The 23,897-nt window shown below is 40.5% G+C and overlaps 1 protein-coding gene across 1 annotated transcript in view; it reads right to left on the bottom strand.

Moving 5' to 3' along the window:
- Mthl1 (methuselah-like 1) overlaps positions 1 to 9,394 on the bottom strand; it is a 77,012-nt gene extending 67,618 nt beyond the window's left edge. The window contains exon 1 of the mRNA XM_071774454.1: positions 9,262 to 9,394. Within this exon, the coding sequence (XP_071630555.1) occupies positions 9,262 to 9,335 (74 nt within the window). The 5' untranslated portion in view covers positions 9,336 to 9,394. The remainder of the gene's footprint in view (positions 1 to 9,261) is intronic.
- Positions 9,395 to 23,897: the final 14,503 nt, after the last annotated feature.

Raw genomic sequence — 23,897 nt, 5'->3', positions numbered from 1 at the left:
TCAAATTACGTGAAAAAAGCATGTAACGTAATGACGGAATATTTATTTTACAATTTACATGCCTCTACTACAATAACAGTTTGATTACCGGTCAAATATTGGATAAAATATTAAAGCCAAAAGTTGTTAAATAAGACGTAAGTCTTGTTATTTCTAATAAATTAATGCTAGTACAAAACAAATATTTATGTAGCGAATATGTAATAATAAATATTGCTGTTATATGCTCCGATTTTTGTCAAAACGATTATGGAAATGACATATTTCTACGGAAACAATACATTAATATATACTTTATTTGTCAAAATATTTTTAAATAACTTACGTTAGGTAATATTGTTGCACGCATAAATTACTTCTGTTTCGACAATTAATATTATCCGTATCTTATTACTCTTATTATACATTTCTCTGCCGACATATCATTCTAATAAAGTTCTCGCATGTGATATTTTTACGTATCTCAGCTTTGGATAGTGAACTGGATGCATCATTTAGAGTCCATGCAGTTGTAAATTTTGTACATGCGATAATGAACTTTTAATAGACGTACGTTGTCTGCTCGGTAACGCATTTTTCTTGCGACTTCGGAGCTGTTTTACGACCTTTATTTCGTACCGCGTTATACTTGCACCGTGTTGAAAAACGGATTCATCGTTGGTCGTCGCGGTGCTTATACACAGCGGCTTTGCGGCGCGTTACGACTGCACTAGGTTTATATAAAACCTCGAGCCTATAATCCGCGAAAGGTAACGGCGTTACTAACCCTATCCGGTATAAGACACACACCCGTTGTTGGCCCGCCACGAGCGCCGATGATCTACGAAATTCAATACATTCTTGACGAGATGCCTGCGGTAAATTAACCCGCAATTAAATCATAACATTAATAATAGTTAGAAAACACGATTAATAGAAAAGGGAACCGAAAACACGCTTTCTCACCGATGCAGCTTCCATTCCGCAGCCTATTATGTGACTGTCGGCGGTGTCATGAATGCGTTCCCCGCGGGAACCGCTGGCAGCAAACCGACCGAGGGTGCGTTCCACTTATCGCTCGCAACGCTCGTGGAATCATTTTCATCTTTGTTGTTTGTCAAATGTTAAACAAGGACGAAATGATGCTCGCGAGCGTTGTGAGTGATAAGTGGAACCCAGACCCGAGTGAGTCACTCGCGCTTGAAAATTCAACACGGTGCCGCCTCTGGCCGCTATTCCGCTTTTATCCCGGTTTTTCGGAGTCTGGATACTCGGACTTCCGCGCATTGTGATCTTTCCGTTCAAATTCGATTTGTTCCGGATGCGCTCATATCCGCGGACCTCCTCGATTCACGCGCAACTGACCGTATCGAATATCTCAGAATTTGTGAGGCAGCATCTTGAGAAATCTATTTTTCCTATTTGTCGGAGGAAATTGCTGTTTTCCACTTTTAAGATTTCGATTGAACGTCGAGTAACGCTCCGTCGGCGTCGTTTATTCTTATCTCCGTAGTTCGCGTGTGAGCGTTATTACTGCGAGATCCTTAAATAAAACCAATAAACTCTACTATGCTGTAGAACCCAGCAGGTATTTAATAGGGAATAATGTACGACGCGAGTTCCTACGAACGTAAATAATTACAAGATAATTGAAACATTTATTGCTGCCAGATTTCGTATTAAATCTCTCTACGCATATTGCCAAGTATTGAGATACGAGACGAGGTTTCCAACTTGCCTCGTTAGCTACCGTAGAACATTTCCCCCTTCCCCCCTCTCTCTCTTTCTCTCTCTCTCTCTCTCTCTTCGTGTTACATATATACATGATGAGTACCGACTCGCGCGGCCAGAACAGTCGAGTGAATCACGCGAAACCTTTACAACTTACGCGCCGAGGTTCTCCTCGCACGAAACTCCATCGGGGTTCTCTTCGCCCGCGTATTTTTGACCTTCTCGTAGTACGTGCTGCATGAAAGATATTTTCTACGAAATGAAGCCGAGCCCATTACCATGATCGACATGCCCCCCCCCCCCCCCCTCCCCCGGCGCGTGATGAAATTCTCTGTACTGCGAACCGTGATCGCGACCGTGTCGTAGGGGGAACAGAATGGAAATGAAATCACGACGTGGCGGGTCCGTCAGGACATCGTGGCCGATTTCCTTCGAACCGGATCGGGGTACATCTCAGGAGCGTTGCTCCTCATTCGAGCCGTGTCGCGACTACGTAATGCGCCATTTGCATAACACAATTGCGCGATACAGTCACGCAGGACAACGCTGGCCCGCACGTCCATTCGACTCCGTGCATTGTAATAACGCAAAATAACGATGTATTATAGTAATCAGTATTAAATTGCAGCTATATCTTTTTGCTGTTTCGAGTTACCTACCACGGAACAGTACCGCGCGCTTCGCACGAAGGCATAACATTCCTTCATTTTCTTATCGCCGATCTATGTTAGCTCTCTTGAAAGCTTGGTAAAGCGATGCGATGTTAATAAAGATACTATCGCAATATCCTGTTAGATAATTCAGGAAAAATTACACGCATTAGACGCGTTCTTTAGATACATTTTCTATTAATCGTGTTTTCTAACTATTATTAATGTTATGATTTAATTGCGGGTTAATTTACCGCAGGCATCTCGTCAAGAATGTATTGAATTTCGTAGATCATCGGCGCTCGTCGCGAGCCAACAACGAGGTGTGTGTCTTCGCAGACATTCGCGAGAACAAAAGTTGCCTTGGCGCGAATGTACCTTCAAACACTACTGTATCAAGAACGCTTCTCCGGTACTGTGAACAGACCGAGTAAATCATGAACGGTCGTTAGAATTCAGAGCCTGGTTCTCTTGAGACCGGAGCTGAGAGAGGGAGAATCTTGGCGAGCGGTGCCAAAGATTCGTTCCGCGGCGTGTACCTCTTCGTCGATACTTTTACGCTTTTTCTCTTTCTCTCGTCTATACCTCTCTCTTTTATCTTGATTTTACCCTGTAATAGCGTAACCCTACCTCGCGCTTCTATTACCACCGGAATCCAGAAATGGGCAAACATCCTGCGATAAAATTCTCTACCTACAATAATCGGCTTCCTAGAAGACATGCCATTCATTCCTTCGTCGTACGTACACAGCTCCCACAAATGATGGCTATTAAACGTGACGGAATAACTTACCTGAAACAATAAAGTAACATCATTATTAATATATATATCATATATTTTTCTTTTATATATCTCTATATATTCTAAATATCTCTCTCACATTATTCATTTGGTTAGTTTTTATGTACAATGTACAGAAACATATTTCATATATTCGATACAATTTTCGTTTACTATATCAACGACGATTCGTCTATCTTTACACGGGCGGGTCGTTGACTAGCAGACCGGTCGAGGTCCGCGGGCTTTTAGAGCCGGCAGTCACGTTACGTTAATGCAATTTGCATGCATTATCTAACGCGTAACGAACAGCGCCGCGAAGAAGAGAAGGTGGGATACCAAAGTCATTAACCCGCTCCAGAAAGACGAAGCGCAGTGTTTTTTTTTCCTTGCGGAACTTTCTCGCGTGCTGTGGGGAGGGGGGAGTAACCGATTTAGAGATTAACTTGGTGACTCTTAACTCTTAGTCACATCTACGAAAACCTACATTTTTGCCTCTGAATCCATGTTATAAATATTTCATGTACTCGATTATATGTATTTATTTACCGAATGCTTTCGCCAGACAAAAATTAATCTTGAAGTTCGTAAGGCGCAGAGTACGATGCAAATCGTTTTTCTCAATCCCAAGCCTCAATTTTTGGCAATTTCCTTCTATCTTCCACTCGTAAATTAAGGATCGGTATTGTAAAGGGAAGATTCGTTGTCAGAGAGGGTTGGGACCTTGTTGCAGCCGGTAGAGTAATTTCCAGTCATTCGGAATCGAATACTTGTACGCGCGATTTCGCTTTACCTCGCTTGATCTCGCTGGGCTCGATAGCTCTCGAGGTGGGTCGGGGTTACTCTACCGTCCGTGGCTCTAAATTAGCTTAACCGCTCGACTTCGTACTTCGGAACTCGGCCTGGCAGGAACTTCTTCGTTGGATCCTCGAGACTGCGGCCGCGGCCGCCGTCGCAACAAGATATCTCGCTGACCGTCGCGTTTGCGGTCGTGGCCGTCGGTTTGCCATGTTTCCTGCATTTGCCTGTGACTGCGCCGGCCACGGATCTCTCGCGAGTATCTCGCCATACTCGAATCGAGTTCGATGTATTCCGGACGAGCGAGTTCGCTCTTAGGTTTGTTGATTTTCGAGCACTGACCCGAGGGATCTCAAATACTGAGCTTATAGCACTTGGCGGCGTCTCTACCGATGATGACGATCGTTCGAGTAATACGCGCCGTTATACCTCGACATTTAGGATGTTCGAATAAACAGGAATAAAACGAACATCGCTTGCGAAACGACAAAATGATTTCTGTTCTATAATATTTGACGTTTTGTGTCTTTCACACATGTTCATTCGGAAAATAAATTTTTTATGCTATATATATGCATATATTTTTACAATAATTCTTATCCTAATAATTTTTGAATCACAATTAATCTTATTAAGTTTATTTCATCAAAATTACTTTTGTTTTAATTGTGATTCAAAAATTATTATAGTCGAGTGAAACGATATTCAAGAATAACTAGTAATCACTTAAATGATTTAATTGTATCAAGTAGCAGCGTTCTATAGAGATCCGTTTTTAATGAACATACTCTATTGTTTCGTCCAGTTATACGTCCAACGATATTCGCTTACAAGTACATCGTTGATTACAATATAGAGCGCGGGTAAATTGAATCGACCCAACCGATTCCGATTCGTGTAATTTTCTTGCGTTGGGCTTCCGTGACAGAAGCAACCGAAGGGCATTCGACGCCACCTCCCGTTGCGTCAATTAGTAGCGCCTGCGACATTACACCAATGGGAACCCGATGCCATCAACCGTTACGTTTAATTGCACGCGAAGGCCGTGTCGTGCGTTTTCCCGTGCTTATGTTTTCCGCCTTCCCTTCTCTCTCTCTCGCTCCTTTTTTTTATTTCTTTCTCTATCTCTTTCTCGTGATCCCGATACGCGTTCTCGCGCCTCTATTTTCTGAGAAATTGTTCAATTACCTAACATCTTCCAAGCAGCTTCCCACGGTCACTGCAACCGCTGCGCTGTGCCGTCGAGTCGGTACGCGCACGCTCGCATCGCTGCGTGACCTCGGCGCGCATTTAGCGTTTCTTCTCTAAACGAATTTGCATTCCGGTCGCTGCCAGCATCTGCCGTGCCGTGCCGAAGCGGAGCATGGATTTTTCACGAAGTTAATCCGCGCTCGGCAGATCTCTGTCGTTTGTTTCCCTGATAAAAATGCTCTGCCAGCAATGCTTACGTAACGCGCGAGTAAATGCAGGGCACGCAATACACTCTTTATAAAAATGTCTATCGTCGGATCGTACAATTAAAGTCGAGAATTCTCGCGGTTCGAGGAGAGCGAAGAAAAATTTATGAGCAACGGTTTATGGGAGAGAACGGAAAACCGTTTCTAAAGATGTTAAGAGAATCAATATGTCAGTTATTAAAACTGTCATGCTTCAATGATAATTTATTGGAAAAAAGAATTCGCCTTCAGTTTGAGCAACACAATCAGTCATTGTCAGCAACGAGAAAATTAATCTCAAAGACTCCCTGCAAAACAATAGTCGAGCCAGTTGGCGGAAAGCAAAACAGAGCCGGCGTACATCGTCCTGCGTGAAACGGTCGAGTGTTTTGCCGTGTGTGTATTAAAGGACAGTTCGTTAGGGTCTCTTCTGTTCAGTGTTCTCCCGAAGGACTAGTTCATTAACTTCGTTTATCTCGCTCTCGATACTGACCGCCTCGATTTCTTCGGCCGCGTGCGAATGAGTGAGTGATGCGATTAAAATAATCTTGATGACGACATCGTTATATATATAATAAATATAATAAATATTTTTTTATAAAAAACTTTATGCAGATAAAAATAAATGTATACGCGCGAATGTATATAATTTGCACTTTATCAAATTGTACTAAAGTAACTCGATCCGTTTAATCTACATATATTTTCTCCTAAGAAAATATACCTCATTCCTTAAGTGACAGTGTAATTTGTTATCATCTTATCAACTGCGAAACGCTAGCATTAAAAAAGTGCTTAATCTACTAAGAAGAGGCTATGACGAGATTAAGTATACCGTGATTAAGCATACCGGATTTATAGCGACCGTGTCATAATGATAGTCGATTAATCTCCCTTCTCTGCCCCCGAGAGCAACTCGTTATCTTGCTTCCCTCGTTCTCTCGAGTCACCAAATTTTTTCCCTCGGTTCTCCTACTAATTCGCTTCCGAATTCCACATCAATGAACCTCGAAACTCGACAAATTTCCGCTTCGCCGAATATTCTTGGAATTCTTGCAACGCGGATTTACCTTCTATTCGCCGCCCTTTTGTTTTCCTCGATCTCTTTTATCGGTCTTAAAAAAAACGCATTCGGGTTTTGCGGTCAGTTAATTATAAATAGATCGATTCTCGTCAATTGACGGCTTGTTTGAACGTCGAAGTCGTTGCCAAGAGGAACGTGACCCAATATCTGAAACTGGGCCTCCGTGAGTGAGTACTCATCAAATTTCGCAAGACACAACGGCCTTCTTGTAACCGCAATGTTTATCTAACTGGTCCACCCCGGAAGGAAGTCTCTTTTTTCACCATCCATCACGTTTGCGCGAAATTATATCTTATGTAACTCGATCTTGTCGCGAATCATTGGTCTTCTCATTGCACGAATAATTTCCCTTGAGAGCCATTTACAAAGAAAACTGCCAGAAATTGCTTCTGAGTACTGTTAGTAAATGTAAAGTTATTTATACACTATCATATATATATTATATGCTATGCGCGTATATTTTTACAACAATTCTTATCCTAAAATAAAAAATTTTAATAGATTAAATAAAAAATATTTTTTTAAAAATAAAATTACACAAATAAAAGTTTAAAAAATATTCTCTTAAAAAAATGTTTCAAAAAATATTTCTAAAATTTTGTTTTATGTTATTTTGCGGTGTGATCGATTTTTCATCAATCATTTATTATCTCTCTCTCTCTCTTTTAAAAGTTAGAGATATTCTTTGAATTTAAGTCATTTAGCACGTACGAAAATGTATCATTATTTTCATTTCGAGTTGTCCACGCGTTCGCGAATTTGTCCGTCTGAAATTTGCGAGGGTTAGCGTTATTCGCTTTGTTGAGCAATAACATCTCGTATGGGACAACGCGTTAATTCGGTGATGAGCGAAGCGATAGGCGAACATCGCTGACAGTAGCGAGTCAACAGACCGTAAGGAAAAAAAAAGAGATCATCGGCAATGCAACAGTGGTGGTCAGTGCAACGACCGTGCAGAAACGCGCGCGCACATGCAGCCGCAAATGACATCAGGATAATTTTCCAGCTCGAAAATCACGGGGCACACGAGGCAGCCACCGTGAACGCGCAACGTGCCGCTGACACTTCAACAAGTGGATACACGCGCACGTGTCGCCGACAGTTTTGACATGTATGCGTGTGCATGCGTGATGTGTATGCGCGCGCGCGCGCAAGAGAGAGAGAAAGAGAGACGCGAATACGGAGAAAAAGTGTGAACGATGCGAGAGTGCAAGTTCATCGAACCGCATTGATCATGAAAAGTCAGGGCCGTTGATATACATGCTTACCGCGGCTTACCGCGCGCGTTTATATATATTTTCAGCTGCCACCCACGCCACCGACCCGCGAAAAGTCGGGAGATACCGTTGGTTACACGCGGTTAGTTAGCGTTTTCCGGTGTATTATTGTTGTGCGAGTTTATCTCCGCGCATTAGGAATGACGCGAATTGAAACGAACGTTACGAGGTACACGGCACGAGTTAAAAACGCGATATTATGGAAACCATTTTTAAGAAGGAATGTGTTAACGCGCACTTTTTTATCGCTTGCGTGTTTGCCACAATTGTTTTCACGAATATTATTTGAAATCGTTAATGCAAAACCGACCTGATTTGCAATTCGATTTGATCGAATAAAATATGAATATAAGAATATAAGAACCAATACATAAATCGATTGCATGCGAATTTTTCCAAATTCTTACATTATGACTCTGCGTAACTAAAGTTGTTATCAATTTATCTCGTGCCGCGTGTCATAAATCGGCACGTCCAACTGCGAGCGTAGATAATTACGCGTGGCGAGATGCAGACGGTGGATAAGTTCTCGAATGAGAAAAGGACTCGATGAAAATAACGTGCAAAGAAACATGACGAGAAACGGAGCGGTGGGGAGAGGGGAGAACAGGCGAAAAAGAAACAAAACAGAAAAGAGAGTGGAACCACAAGTACCGAGAACGAGACCCGTTATAGTGACCGTGTTGCATCGCATTAACCAGTCGACCGAGTGATCCTGATCCAATCTCCCGTGCATTCGGTTCTCCCGACGAGCAAAGCTTTCATCGTGAACAGCAATCTAGGCAATCTCGCTAGTAATCAGAGTACTTATGCATCTTTCGGTTATAAATCATGACGCATAATTAATGGGTTAATTGGCTCTACGAAAGTGATATATTTTTGTCCAGAAATATTCTACGGAAACACCAAGCATGAAACGCATACTTACGGTTAAACGTTGCAGAAACAATAGCTAATTCCTATGTACGATTCGAAAGGAATTCCGAATTATCGGGTGATTGAAGCAAATTGCAACGGAAAGTCTAGAAAGATTGAGATGCGCTTATTTATCTGCGACCCTCGCTTTATTTACCTCGTAAACGTATAAAATGCGAGTTTATCGATTTGGATACTGCTTTAATCTCAGCGATTATGCGAACGATGTGAGCGTAAATGAGGATACAATTGCATTTGTGATTTGTACGTCCTCTCGCGCGATCCAGTACTTTTTATAATTACGTATGGATGAATGGTCTTTAATTAGCCCCAACGTGCCGTAGGCAAGAAACGTACAGAATTTCCCTGAAATTTAGTTCAATTATTATAATCGTTCGCTTGCCTACGGACGATTTATCCGCATTGTATAATTATTTCGGACTGTAATGAGGCGACACGTTAATTAGAATTTATTCCGCCATTATCGCATATCGATATTCGTCGGAATAATTGGGTATTTTGTTATTTTAGAATAAAAGAGACATTAGTTAAACCCGTCGAAATCGCTGAGATTAAAGCAGTATACAGGCTACACCAAATCACGACTCACCTGAACGTCCACCAGATGTTGAAGCACATCGTGTTCAGCCAGAAGAAAGCAGCCAGGAAGAAGAAGTGCGCCATGATTGCTGAAACATAACGAGACAGCCTCGTTAGCTTTACGAATATTTAAATAGGTTTAGGAGATTTACTTTTCTTCCTTATATATAAGAATATTGTGAGACGTCAAACATTTTACCTTTACAATTTAATTAATTTTAATTATTAATTTATTGATTTATATAAAAAGAAAAATCAAGTTGACGGTATTGATCGTTTCTTCGAACACATTCGCAAGTCTAATAGTGAATTATTTATTTTGTGTGTGTGTGTGTGTGTGTAATTCTTTAATAATTTATCATACTCTTTAACATATTCCAGACATTTTGTAACGGATAAACGGAGCTCGTCGAACAAAGACGCCGTCGGTTTTCAGTACCTCGATGCGTTCTTAAAGATTTATAAACCGTGGATACGAGAAAGGGCGAATTTCGAGGGTGCGACATGCAAGCAAAGGGTCGGACAAAAACTTTGGAGAGAGAGACAGCTTTTGTGAGGATCTGCTTGAAAAGTCGCCGAGAGGGTGCGACTGGTGTCTTATAAATTTTTGAGAATGACGCCCGCATTTATCCTTAGAATCTGCGCGTCTGCTTCTAATGAAGACGAAAATTACGCGGAATGATAATCTTCGCCGTATAAAAACATCATTTTCTAACAGTGTTATTCAACGTACTTGATGAAAATAAAAAATATATATATAAACAGTAGCAACAATTTATCACTGACAATATGTTTCGCATATATGTACAGATATGAACGCAATGTTTCTAACTTTCTAATTTAAATTGTAATAAAATAAATGTTAAACAAAAATAATGAAATAGAAAATAGATGAAATTTATACAAACATTATCATATCTATATATCTACTAAAAAGAGTTATTAACTTGTTCTCTTCTGTATCATTAAAAAATAAAAATTAATAATTATTTTTTTAAATAAATAAAATCTTCTATTCTTTCTTTCTTAGCGCGCTCTTTAATTTTTAATACACATTTTTAACTTTTATTATTTTTAACTTTTATTTCTTTAAAACTTGCCGAAGTATGCTAAATTACAAAAGCATGACAGCGATAGAAAGATCCTATAGCAAGAGAAATGAAACATTGTTTCGATATTTGCGCGGCTCGCGTATTGATAAATTTTTAACAGCGTCGCGTGCGCTTGGCCCTTAGAATACATAACAATGAACGCAGAACGTAAGCCGTGAGAGAATGCAGGCATTAATTTCTAAAAACGCAATCGACAGCCATACATAACGACGGCAATAACGAATGTGACAATGCTGGCTCGCGCTTAGACCTTGTCAAACATTCCTTTGCAAATAGGCACTTCATTTTTAATAAGCGCGGATGAATGCGCGACCGAATATATCTCATCCGCATGGCAGGGTGAAATGTATGTTGTAATTAAAACAAAGGCGACGTCGATCGTTGATTGTTAAATCATTACATTACCGTCCATTAATGATCAAAATGTTACAGTTTAATTTTTCAAAGTTTAATTACACAAGGGCACTTCACGAAATATAAAATATTCGCGATGAAATTGGCTATAATAAAATACCCATGTATGCACGCAAACGTTTTTAATTCGCTGGGTCCATGGGATAAAATTTCGAAATCGTCTGGAAACGTCAGCACTTATTTTTAATTACGTAATCACGCTTTTTCACGAATATTACCGTGCGCAAATTTGATTTCACGATTTGTATAATCGTAGCTGTCTGGCGAATAAACGCATCGACAAGCGATCGATAAGAAAAGACAAGCGATATTAATCTCCTTGCGATAAAATACCAATTAATATCGAGATTTATTGACACTTTCTATTTCGCAATGCACATATATCGCAATGTAATGGTACGAACCTGAGGCTTGTACGAAGGCATAACGCATGCAAAAGACTTATTAACAGACCAAGTTCTTTGCATTCACTCTGTGCATGCGCTTATAGTTATGCTTATTATTTGAAGGTCGCGTTACATCGCATTCGCGATGCAATTCTATCTAAACATGTTCCGTCAGATCATAACATTCGATATCTCAGTGAGAACGCTTTGCAAAATGTTCAGTGCAATATGTGGATTATTATATTATTTGGAATTTTATTTAGTATATATCGCGGAATGCAATTTGATTGTATGGACTTACGCGTTAAATATCCATGATATCAATGAAAAGTGTTATATAATAGCAGAATGGTGAATATTACGAAAAATTTCAATATAAATGTGAAATTTAACATACACGCGCGAGGAAGAGACGAGTTCTAATAATATCAAATGCGATTTAAAGACGTACAGAAATTAATAATTTCGTAATTAGACTTAAATTATTAAAACACTGACATATAGATAGGAATTATAAGTGTTGCGTTATAGCGAGCAGAAAATAGAATATTGAATATATTTATTTCCGTGACATCGTTAAGATCAATACGTTCGCATTGTTTTATGATATCATGAAATTTTCCATCGTTCTCTTATAATTTATACATGTTAGTTGCCACAATTTAATTCTTACGTTATATTTAATATACCATCCTCTAAATAATATTCGGTTATTCATACTATCGAGCATAATTTATACGAGAATATAATATACACGAAATTTCTGAGCCACCCTCGTACATGAAAATTCGATACTTTGAATTATTGAAATAGTATGCCGAAATAGTATATTGAATAGTATCAGATTGTTTCGGAGGGTACTACACGGATAAAAAACACGGGGAGGAAAAAAGAACGGAAAGAGGTATGTGCAACTGAACGCGCGAAACATTTTGCATTTATCGCATATTCGCATCGTGGCGAACGCTACAAGCGTGAACGCCCCCGTTCATCGTGAACTCGTCGCGGAATTCGGCATGCTTCAAAATTGCATCGTGGCGCGTTCCGCGTTTCAATGATTTTTCAGTCGATGCTGACGGTCGAAGGCCGTCGGAGCGATGCACGCGTCGCGAACGCATTGGTGAGCGGTTACTCGCGCGCTTTCCGCGAGACAATAAGCGCAGGGGGGAATGCCGTTTCGCAATAAAAAGAATCCAGCTTACCGTTATCGTCGCCGCTGGAATTCCCTACCTTTATACGTGACTTCGCGTATCGTGATACATCCGCTACATCCGCGTCGCCGTAATGGGATACGCAATGCGTGCCTCTGCGAATTAGAAATGTTCAAGCACGCAAGGACTATAAAGGAGGAGGATACCGATTCCCCGCTAGATCTCTCAACGTAACAACAAAAAACGCTTGTCGATTTACTCAATTCCGATGTGAAAATAATTATTTCACATTTCTACAGCGAATAATCCAATTGACAAGTCATCGAGGATGACGTCGATGACTCAAAGTTTTCTCAAATAATTATCATATTAACGTACATTACGTGTGGGATGTATTTTACACAATATTAGATCTAATTTTTATTTTATTTGATGATTTACAATTAAATAAAGATTGATATCTAATATTTTATATATGTATCTTCCAAAAATTAGTGTAAAAGTTTTTCTTTAATTGCGAAGCAATTTGTGCAGCATTCAATCAATGTAAAAACATTTTACTCTGTGAATTTAATAGATTTTTCAGGCAGGGATGTATTTTAGATCCCATGCGAGTAACAGAGTTAATATTTATTTTAACTCGTTCTATTTCTTGGGTAATCTGTGTAAATGAAGGAGCTTTTACGTTGTCAAATTACTGGACCGTTGCATGTGAAGTGTCGGATTCCGAAAGAGATATTATAAGAATCCGTAAGAGAAAGTTGGAAATCGTAGTTGATACGATTAAATATGTCAGCAAGTAATCTCTTGTCAGAAGAGCACTCACGGTACGCGAAGTAACACTCTCTTCGAGTCGAGAAAAAGAGAAAAACCGAGAATATCGACGAAAGAGATTGTGGGTCAGCAACACTCGCCGCTACGTTCCACTTTCTCCTTTCTTCGGTTTTCGTAGATGGAAGGTCCACGACCTCGTAACCGGTTTCAGTTGCGCGACTATTATTTCAACGAAAATTGTAAAAGCTTTCTTATTTTCTAAAAGTTTAGAGTTCTTACAAATTATATTAAGGCTTTCGAAGTTCCTTAAAGATAATATCATTTTTTAAATGCATTTGAAAAAACACAGATGAAACACGAGCGACAATGATCTCCGGGGCCTACAGTTACACGGTCAGCCGCGCCAATTTGTAAGAACGAATGGTTAAACGCAGATCATGATAGGAAAAACATCCCTGTGCCCCGGTGGAATCTGCGTAATCGATTCTTCATGCAAATGAGAGCCGCTGCGCGCCATTACAACGCGGAGAAGCCGGACTCGCACGGGTGTACGCACTAATCGATTCTCGCGATCGGAACGAGACGAGAGAAGCGGAGCTTTGCGAGGGATTACTACGATTATCCGAATAATTACCTCCTGAGCTTCGGGAACGGGGCGGCAAATAAAGCCGACCTCGATCGTCGCGTCGGCTAAATTCGTATTCCATCTGCGCATTCGGTTATACCGGTCGACATTTGTGTGGATAATGAACTTCGCGTTTCCATCGTAAGTCGAAAGCTCTATTAATAATCAACCGATAATTAAATAAGTAAATAAGATTCAGCGAAACAATAAATAATAGAGCATTAAGTTATCAGTGAAAAAAAACCCAGTAGGTTACTCTTTATACTCAGATTTTCAATTTCGTGAAATCATTACCCTTCTCGTTACTTTTTGATATGTCAACGCTCATTCAACGCAAAGATCCGGTTAGTTTTCAATTTCGTTTAATCCGAGTCGCGTCGCTTCCGATTCATACCGACGGACGTTAATAAAAGAAATGAATTGGCTGATCGCCACGCTCCGATAAATAGCGAATTGTTCGTTTTTCCGTTTACGCGGCTATTAGATATGGTTTATTGTGGAGAATTCCAACAATGTTCCGGACGCTCGCGTTATCTTCTGGAAGATCGTGAATGATAGTCGGATGGAATTGAAACGCGGCAGACAAAGACAGACCTTGTGTATATGTGTGTGTAGAACATTTTAATAATGTCAATAAGTTCAGATTTTCACGTTAAAGACGCGGTTAGTACACTCATTTGTTGTAACGCAAAACACTTTTGATAACGCGACGGATGGCAATATAAAAAATATTTAAAGAACATAAAAGTAAAACTCGCCAAATTGCATTAGAGATCCTAAATATTAATTTCGCACACTCTCTTTCATTCAAAGATAATGCACAAAAAGCTACAGAATAAATTTACGCCTTTGATACATTTGAATATCGTAGGAAAACAGGTAATGCGAAAGGTTCGCCTCTATATTCATCTCTTTGCCATACCTGCAGCATCGAGACCTACCGTGAAATTACCGTAAATATATTGCTTTCTACGAGCCCTTTCGAGAGGCAAGAATTTTTTAAATATTAGCGGAAGACGATTAAGACGATCGGACGATAACAATTGTAATTTTCGATAAAACCGCAGGCTCTGTGAAGTATATTGTAACGTTCTGCACCATGCCACCCATTAACAATGAGCCCTTTATAACTATTAACTGTTACGCCTTACGAAAAATGTAGACGCAGAACAAACGCGCGCGGGAGCAGTGCACTGCATAAATAAGCGAATCACTGTTTCGTCTTTTCTCAAGCGTGACCGATGATGCAAGTGTATACTTGTGACTCAAAAGTGTGGAAAGCTAATTTTATAACTAGTAGTGATATCATAGTTGATATCAGAGATTTGTTCCTAATCCGGTGATAGATTCGGGAAGATTACTGTTATCAACTAGTAACACTAATATTTTTTCATGGATGCTTCAAGGAATTGAATCTTCGAAAACTTTTTTCTTTGTTGAGAGAGAGAGAGAGAGAGAGAAAGAGAGAGAGGGGGGGCAACATAGGGCCTCGAAACGCCGTAATCTTTACTCTGCCTTTATCTATCATAAACCCAAGAGATATCTTTCGCTGAATTCGGAAACACGCACTGAGAGTAAGCCGAGCTAATATCAGTTGTTAAAGTCTTTTATAATAGAATTTACGATAACCATTTTCTTTAGGTTACTCGTCACATCACCGCGTACGAAGTAAAAAGCAGACGTTTATTTTTTATTCCGTTTTTTATTACATTAACGCCAAATAAATTCGCAATTAGATATTTCTTCTTTTATTTGCTATGTAAACGTCTTCGTATGAGTCAATAAAGTTCCATTAATGATAGATGGACATAAGAAATCGTCGCGTACTTTCTTGTCGAATATACTCGGCTGTACTCGGCTATAAATAGGGAGGGAGAATCGCTCATAAAAAGTCAATGAGTCTCGCGTTCTGTCTCGTTCTGTCTGCGCGAATATGCACTTTCTTTCTCTCACTTTCTCTCTGCCTTATGTGCGTGTTTAAGCGTACGCACACTCTGTGCGCTCACACATCGCTTTAATATGGCAAGCCGTGCTTTGGTTCCCCGATATCCATATGCGGTTAATGGCAATGGAAGAATCTCTTTTTGCACGGTAGTCTGTATCGATAGCGCAGTGCACTCGCCTCTTTATGCGGGATGTGTTTTAGCAGGGATTTTTTCATTACTCGCCCTTACGAATCTCGCGAAATACGAGGCGGTTTGGGACGCGGTATTTGCCCGCTGCATATGAAATGTCTCATTTCCGGAGTTTGAATTTCGTAAAAGGTTTTTCGAATATATCGAAGTAGATTATTTATTTTACTGGAATGCGTGTCTTTTTTTCTTCGGAAAGGTTGCTTAAGAAGTCTCTTTAGGAAAAATATCAAGAAATATAATTTGAATTAAAACGAAATATCTCGATGCTTGAAATTGAAAACAAATTTTTATCTCACGTGTATCAACCTCCGATAATATTCCGTTCGTGAAATCGCATATATGTATATCTTTTAGTATCGTTGATTTTATTCAATTCGTTTTATTATGTTGTTATTAAAACGTTTAATGTTTAGTATACATAACTTGCTTCGTACCCGATACATTTCACGTTAAAAACATAAAACAATTTTCTCGTTCGAAAATTGTTTCCTAACGTTCTACAGTTAGAATATGTGTGTGGTCATTATGTACAAAACAAAAATATAATCTTAAGGCTTTAATGGCGCGTTTAATAGCGAAATTACACGGAATCAAGCTTAATACTAGTTATTCTCGTACGAAAGGCTATATTATAGTTATCGTTGCAATTTGATACGCCGCGCCGTTCTTGCGCGCATCTTTATGAATGCCTTTTCGGGATGTCTCGCCTAAAGCTCCCCGTTTTTGCGCCGTCGTTCGCAAACTCACACGACGCCACGACCGTTTTGTCTCGGGTCCGCACAACAAATCGCGGCGCGCCGTTTTTATTTGCGGAGGACGCGCGCGGTGATTAAAGAGCGGCACGATAGTGGCAGGAAATAATCCCTTTGTAAAAAGGGAGGACGAGTTTGCGTACGTTGTGCATTGTATACGTTGTACACTGTACGTGGGTACAAAGTAATTACGCGAGAGACGCAATCTGGAACGCGTAAGGGAACACACGCCTTTTTTATCGCGCGTCCCATGCAAGTTTCAGGCGCGAGATGCCAGTCCGATTAAATCAGAAAGAAAGAAAGAGAGAGAGAGAGAGAGAGAGAGAAAGCATTGATAAAGTATACAAACGGTGAAAAAACGCAAGGTAAAAGAATTAACTCTTATATCTCGCTCAAATTAATTTAGATTGGTTGGATATTAACACGTACCAAAAGAGTGTATTTAGATTATGGGGAGACGCACAAGTGCTTTTGTTTTAACGAGAATTGAAACTGCCTGTTTGAAAAATATGAAACAAATTATAAAAAAAAAACGCTATTTTATTCAACCGTATGTTTTCCCTTCAAATAAAGGCTTAAGTAGTTTCGAATATGACGCAATTATCTATACGTATCACTGTTCCTATACATTGCATCAACACATTAAGATTGCGATTGCGATTTCATCCGCCAGCATCGCGTAATTGGTAGCAGTAAATCCGCCCATCGCAGCATCGGTTATCTCGAGATGAACGAGCCACAGAACATCTATTACATTTGCAGAACGACAAAGCTGTAATCATCAGATTGTCGACGGGGCACCATCATCGTGTCGAGACTTCATCGAGAGCAGAAAGAAGGGGGAGGCTTAGGGGTCCCCATGGCGCCATGGGACCTCTATCAGAGTTTCCTCCCTCTCTCACCGCTCTTTCTCTCTCATCATTGCGCCTCATTTCTTCCGACGACGACGTGATACGTCCCAGTCACGTAACCCTAAATTGCTCAATTATTTTCCAATCGTTGTCGCAACCGATCACGTTTGGAGCGGTGTGTGTCCCGGAAGCATCCGTATCGAGTCGGAACCTACGCCAGACATTACGTCTGGCATCTTCACGAATTGAATCGGTGGATCCGACCGGAAAATACGCGCGACTGCTCTTTTCAAGAGTTTCTACAATAGACAATTCTGCCCGAGAGATAGAATCTCGTCTATCTCTTATTTGTTTATTAGCCTTCGTTGAGAGTCGTAGAAAAAGAGCGTGTGTACCTTTGGGCAAAACGGGTAAATACGTAACTTCATGCCGTTACAATTTTCCGCAATTCTCGCTGTCTTTTCTCCACCTGTTTTCCAGATTACCGTGCTTTCAAATGATTGTCGAATACACTTCCGAGATTCATACATAAATGTCTCTGTGCGCGTGATGTGTTTACATTTCTTCAGACAATTTATCCGAGTGCGAGGTAGGTAAGTAGCCTCGGATCCGAGCCTCTGAACATTAAATTGCGAATACTTGGTGGAGGATTTTCCGGGATGCTTGATTTAGGCGCGGGATCGTCAGGGGAGACATTATGCGGCACGTCGTAACTTTGTAGGACCGGTTTTTCACGGTACGTTAGACCGAAATGGAAATAAATAACAAGCAGCGGCAACGGTAGCGACGATTACTGCCGCAAGCCCGGGCAATCAGTTTTTCCGGCCGCCGTGGAACATTGCCGTCGTGGCGGAAGAGCAAAGTACACACAGAGTAGACGGAGGCACCTCCGGCCGCCGCCGAGTCGTGCCGGAGGGAAGAATTATTTCTCTTCGTTCCATCGCTTCCTAACCTCGTTACGGAATGAAAAGAAAGCTCTCGTCGGCGTGTTCAAGTTTGGCCGGTGACCGGAATCACACCGACGAAGACAAACACGCGATCGTTTTCGTCCCTCTTTCTCTCTCTCTCTCTCTCTCTTTCTTCCCGTTTCTCCTCCTATTTTTTTGTCCGCCCGTTTGGCGCGCGGCGCCGTCCTCATACCCCGCAAAACAGGTTTGGTGGATAGTGAGTCGGGAAAAACGCGGTTACACACCCTATTCCGTGCGGTAACTTCTCTCTCTGCGTATTTCCGATTCGTCCCGCCGCCGTATGGCGATATCGCCTAACGAAGCATTTTCTCGCATCGTCGTAGTGCACCAACTATATCAAGTAATTCTATCGCATCGCGATATAGAAAATCGATCCGTCGCGTGGAAGTTTGCGGGATTTATGTGACTTCGTCGCTTTAAACGATAGTTTATCTACCTCCAAGCTGTTTCGAAAACAAATACAATATAAATTTATTTGGTTTATTTAAAAAGTATATATATACATATCATATATTCTACTCTATTTTTCATTTTTTGTAATGAAAATATCCAATATTGAAATATATATTTTGATTTTTCATTTTTGGCACCTAATTCTCAGATGCATTCATAAAGCAAACTGTTCTATGATAGATATTGATTTGAGGCATAAACTCGTTTTTCCCTCGATGATGAACGCATCACTTAGCTCGGCTTCGAACGCCGCGCGACGTTCCGGAGTCACGGGCGAAGTGAGATTAACGCGTATGTTACGCGGCGACGAAATCGTCAAATAATTCTTCGCCGGGAGGCTTTCATGGTACGGGACGGCAGCCGCCGACACATTTATCGCGCGGCCCAGAAATAATTAAATTTCCAAAACTAATTACGGCTCGTTGCAATTATAACTCGGGCGACATTCATCCGTGAATCGCCACACTATCATACACCCTCGTCGACCAGCGCCCGGGTCCAGGGAGGCTGGAAAGCTCGCAGGCGAAATGGGGGCGAACCGTTCCGGTGTCTCACCCTACATAGCGACTGCCACCCTTCATCGGCAAAATCCACCCGGCAACGTGTTTCGGACGGCGGAGGTGGATCGTGTTTGCGCGGTGTGTTTTCCATTTTCCACGCCCGGTAGAATCCACCGTGTGCAGCGGTGGTCCTTTTGTTGGAATTAGCACTGAGAGTCGAAAGAGAAAGAAAGAGAGAGAGGAGAATAGAGAGGGAAAGATATGGGAATATTGCGCAGGGGATGTTTTCAAGTACAATGCGCACTGCTTGTTTTCTCATTCATCATGATTTATACGAGTCGTGAACAGCGATGCGGAGACACGAGGAGGAGATAGCTAGATAAAAACACGATCTTGTGCTAGCGGTTGCACCGAGCAACCCGAGGAGAGGCGGGATAGAAAGATATTTGTTTCTGGAAAAGTATTCTTTATGTCGCGTGTCAAGAGCGTATTATTTTCGTGGAGAAGTGTAGCATGTCCTAAAAGTCAAGAGAAGTTACGTCTGAGCGAAATATACTGTGTATTTCCGGGACAGAGCGAGAGATACATCGTATTAACAAATATAGGGGAAGCTAATAACAATACAATAATAATTAACTAGTCAATAATATAATAATAGAATTATATTAATTGTGGAGTTAATTATTGATTCAATTATTATTGAATTTAATTATTATAGGTAAATATGCATTTTATCTGATAAATAGCTATTAATGTTATTTGTCTAGTAACCAAAATTATGATCTTATCCAATAAAAGCATAATATTACATATTTTAATTAATTCTGGAAAGTTTTGACCACAATAGAAATATGAAATATAGAATCTTTAAAAATATACAAAATTAATTGTTATTAAACCACTGTATGGCATAGAAAAATTTCTTATTAATTTTTACCTTTTTAAACCAAAGTATTTACGGCAAGCAAACGAATCTATACAATTAAATACTCCCTATAGACTAAGCCTATTTCCCAGTTCGTAAGTTTTAAGACAGAGAACCTTTCGTTAAGATTGGCTTTTAGACACAGAGCGTACTGGAACAGAGAGCTCCGAAAGAGGGGAGAAAGGAGAGAAGAGCGCGCGAAGCAGCTGGGGTTAATTTAAGTCACGTTGTACAGAGTCGAAGGAAGTAGTACTACGGTGTTTACGTGTACGACCCTATGGCGCCACCAAGGGTGAGTGTCAAGGGTTGAAACGTCAGCCAGTTAAGGGCGCCTCGATTTGCATGGGGGGAGAGCATCTCGGAATTAGATTGCGCGGGTTGACCCGTCGTTTATCTTTTTCTTTCCCGGATAGTACATCTAATTGCCCTGAGGGATGACACGCCTCCCCTTGTTGGGTACGTGCGAGCTAACGTTATTGCTGCGCCGCACTTTGTCGACAGTAACGCGATATGAAAGAGTAAACGCATATTTATTTCAATGTGAAAGCCCGTTTATAATTAAATGTCAGTATAATACGTGTAGTCTCAAACACATTTGTTTGTTCACTCTCTAACAAGAACATTGGAGATTTGCACGAACTTCTCTCAATGTAATATAAATTTAAAAAGCGGCGAATTTCATATAAAATCATATGTCATTAACAACAATAATATCCAATCAACGTCATGATAGGGTGACTGGAAATATGACTTTTTGCTCGATAAAACTCGATAAGATTAGTATCTCATAAGTATGGCACGCATTTATTTAAACTTTTATCGCACGCGACGTTCTCGTGAATGAATACAAGCGTAACAGAAAGAGCCTAGATAATAAAAACTCGCTCGAGGGAGTAAAAAAGTTTCCCCCCTCTCTCTCCCTCTCTTTTAAATCCATGCCGTGCAAAGAGAGAATGTTAATGCGCCGGTAACACGCGGCCTTAGCGTTGCTCATTTAAGTTAAACACGACGAAACGGCATCGTCGCTCGAAGTAATTGGATCACAGTGGCTTTATTATACCGCCTTGGATTTTAATTGGAATCGGACTCGACGCGTGTTGCGAACCCTCCCCGAGCTCTCGGTAGGACCGCGCGCAACATTACGCGCTTAATGAATTACGAAAGTTGGCGACAGTCTCATGGGGCAAGCGATCGGTCAACAAGGAAATTGAATGCGCGGAAAGCTCACGCGCTTTAACTTGCTCGCGAAAATTTGCTCGCAGCTGCAAAACACACGATTGCAAAGAGGCGGATAAATTTATCTGACAATGAATTGCATCGTTCGTTGATTACGATCGCTACCGCGATGCGAGGTGGGTATCTCCGCCTTTTTATCTCTCGGAAAAAGAGAGAGCGCATCTAGTGATTTACGCGGCGCCACCGGGGAGGTTTTGTCGGAGCGCAATGTAACGCTGATAATTCCGCGGGAGTAATGCCAGTAACGGCAGCGCCGTTCGCGCCAAAAACCATTTCAGAACGAAGAGGAATTATACGTCAGACTGTCGAGAAAGCAGCGACGACGACAGATGAGAGGCTGATAAATAGTTATGAAGAACGAGGATGGAAAACTCGCGCGAGGACAAATTAAACGAGGAAAGAGAGAATGAATGTAAAATACGCCAAGTTTTACGATTCACGCGATATTTTATCTCACAATATGTTACAATGTTGATTATTAAACACTGCAGATTAAACAGGATCTACTTATTGAAGTTTATAAAAAAAAACATTTCGAAAATATTTCATCTTTACGATAAATATATATATAACGATAAAGATATAATATCTGGCATTATATATATATAGTATGATATGCCACCATTACACACATTAGACTTTTTTAATTTTCTTGTTTCTTTTCTAGAAGAGAACACAAAATTTTATATGTTTATTCATGCCTCTCTATAAGAGATTTAACTTTTTGTAGTAGGTGAAAAGATTACTTTGTAAAGCTAATGATTTCTTTTAATTTACGACACCCAATTATGGCTGTTAGTCCGTGGCGGATTGCCGGGTCAGAAACCGGCGACGACAGGCGAGAGGCTGATAAATAGTCATCGAAAATTGCGGGAGGGTTGGAAAACGAGACGCCGACGCGACGAACGAGCGAAAAGGGGGAATTTAGAATACATATACACAGTGCGTATGATCTATGACACGCGATATCGGCGCGGCCGATTCGTTACAACATTAATAATTATCGACGATTCGGCCACATGCAACCGCGACCCCGCCTATAACGCGCGATACGACACATATAAAATGCGACCGGCGGAATGACTACCATTTCGAAATATCGCACAATCGTGGATCGTCGCTAAGCATAGTATCCATACGTATAAACCGATTTAATCAAGCACGCAATAAAACTGACGTATCGCGCGCGCGCCGGATTCGGAAATGCATAGCTGGCATAAATCCGGCACGGCGAGTACAAATGTGACTATTCGCATACGCGCAAGAAAAATGGCGCGTTTAATTGTAATTAGAATTTTACGAGCTGGCAGGTGACGATGAGCGTAAATAGCGCGTTAAAAATATAGCGCGACTCGCCGAAATAATGACGATATGTAATTAGCACGTATGAATATTTTAATTAATTTTGGAAGAAATAAGATAATAATATTGCATGTTAAATATTTGAATTTTACACTCCGTAATAATACTCTAATATAGGAGCTTTCCAGCAAGCGACACAAGTCGACTTGTGTCGCTTGCTGGAAAGCCCCCTATATGTACAAGAATTATACTTATTAATTCAGATAGCAATTGTAGTTTAGCAATTATAGATATTATAGTGGATTATAATACAAATGAGATTTTGTAGTAATTAATATTTAACGTGCTACATTATAATATTATGCATTCTAATGAATAAAATATCTTAATTGTTTTTTAGGAAAAATGAAATACGATGAAGATAATAGTATTGCACGTTAATTTTATCGAACTTTATATTTATAATAATACTTATACTTATTATAAATCCAGAAATTAAACGGGCGGTAACAGAATAAAATTTATTTTATATAAATTAAATTTAAGCCAGAAAAATCCGTAGCAATTAATATTAACGTGTCACGTTGTTACATATTCTATGAGACATTTCTAACGTACAAAACGCGTGGATGAAAAGTAACACTTCGAACCGGTGAATTGCACACTGCGTATGGTGCAACGTTCCTTGCCTGGTCAAGATTTAATCGACCTGTCCTATTTTTTTCTTGTTTCGCGCTAATTAAGATTGGACGGGAAACAAAGTAGTCGTTATCTTCGCAGGCAGCGAGACGCAACGCAAGTTGTTGCGACGCCCGAAGGAATGCGTTTCAAACGTACGTGCAGAATGGTGCGCGTTCTGTGCGATCGTAGCGAAAACAAACGGTAGTTCTATATACACATCACATCGCTGTATTTGTACACCTCGACTCGCCCTAATTTACAAGGAAAACGGTATTTGCTTTCGCTTGTAAGCAACGCCTGCGTTACGACAACCGCGAAGATAACCGGACAATAAAGGTGGCGATGGGCCATGCTTTTCCGCCTGAAACACCCGTCAGCCAC

This window comes from Temnothorax longispinosus, chromosome 3 (genome assembly GCF_030848805.1).
Source record: "Temnothorax longispinosus isolate EJ_2023e chromosome 3, Tlon_JGU_v1, whole genome shotgun sequence".
NCBI classification, from domain to species: Eukaryota; Metazoa; Arthropoda; class Insecta; order Hymenoptera; family Formicidae; genus Temnothorax; species Temnothorax longispinosus.
The sequence above is the reverse complement of the archived record's forward strand: the minus strand, read 5'-3'. Positions and strand labels throughout refer to the sequence as shown.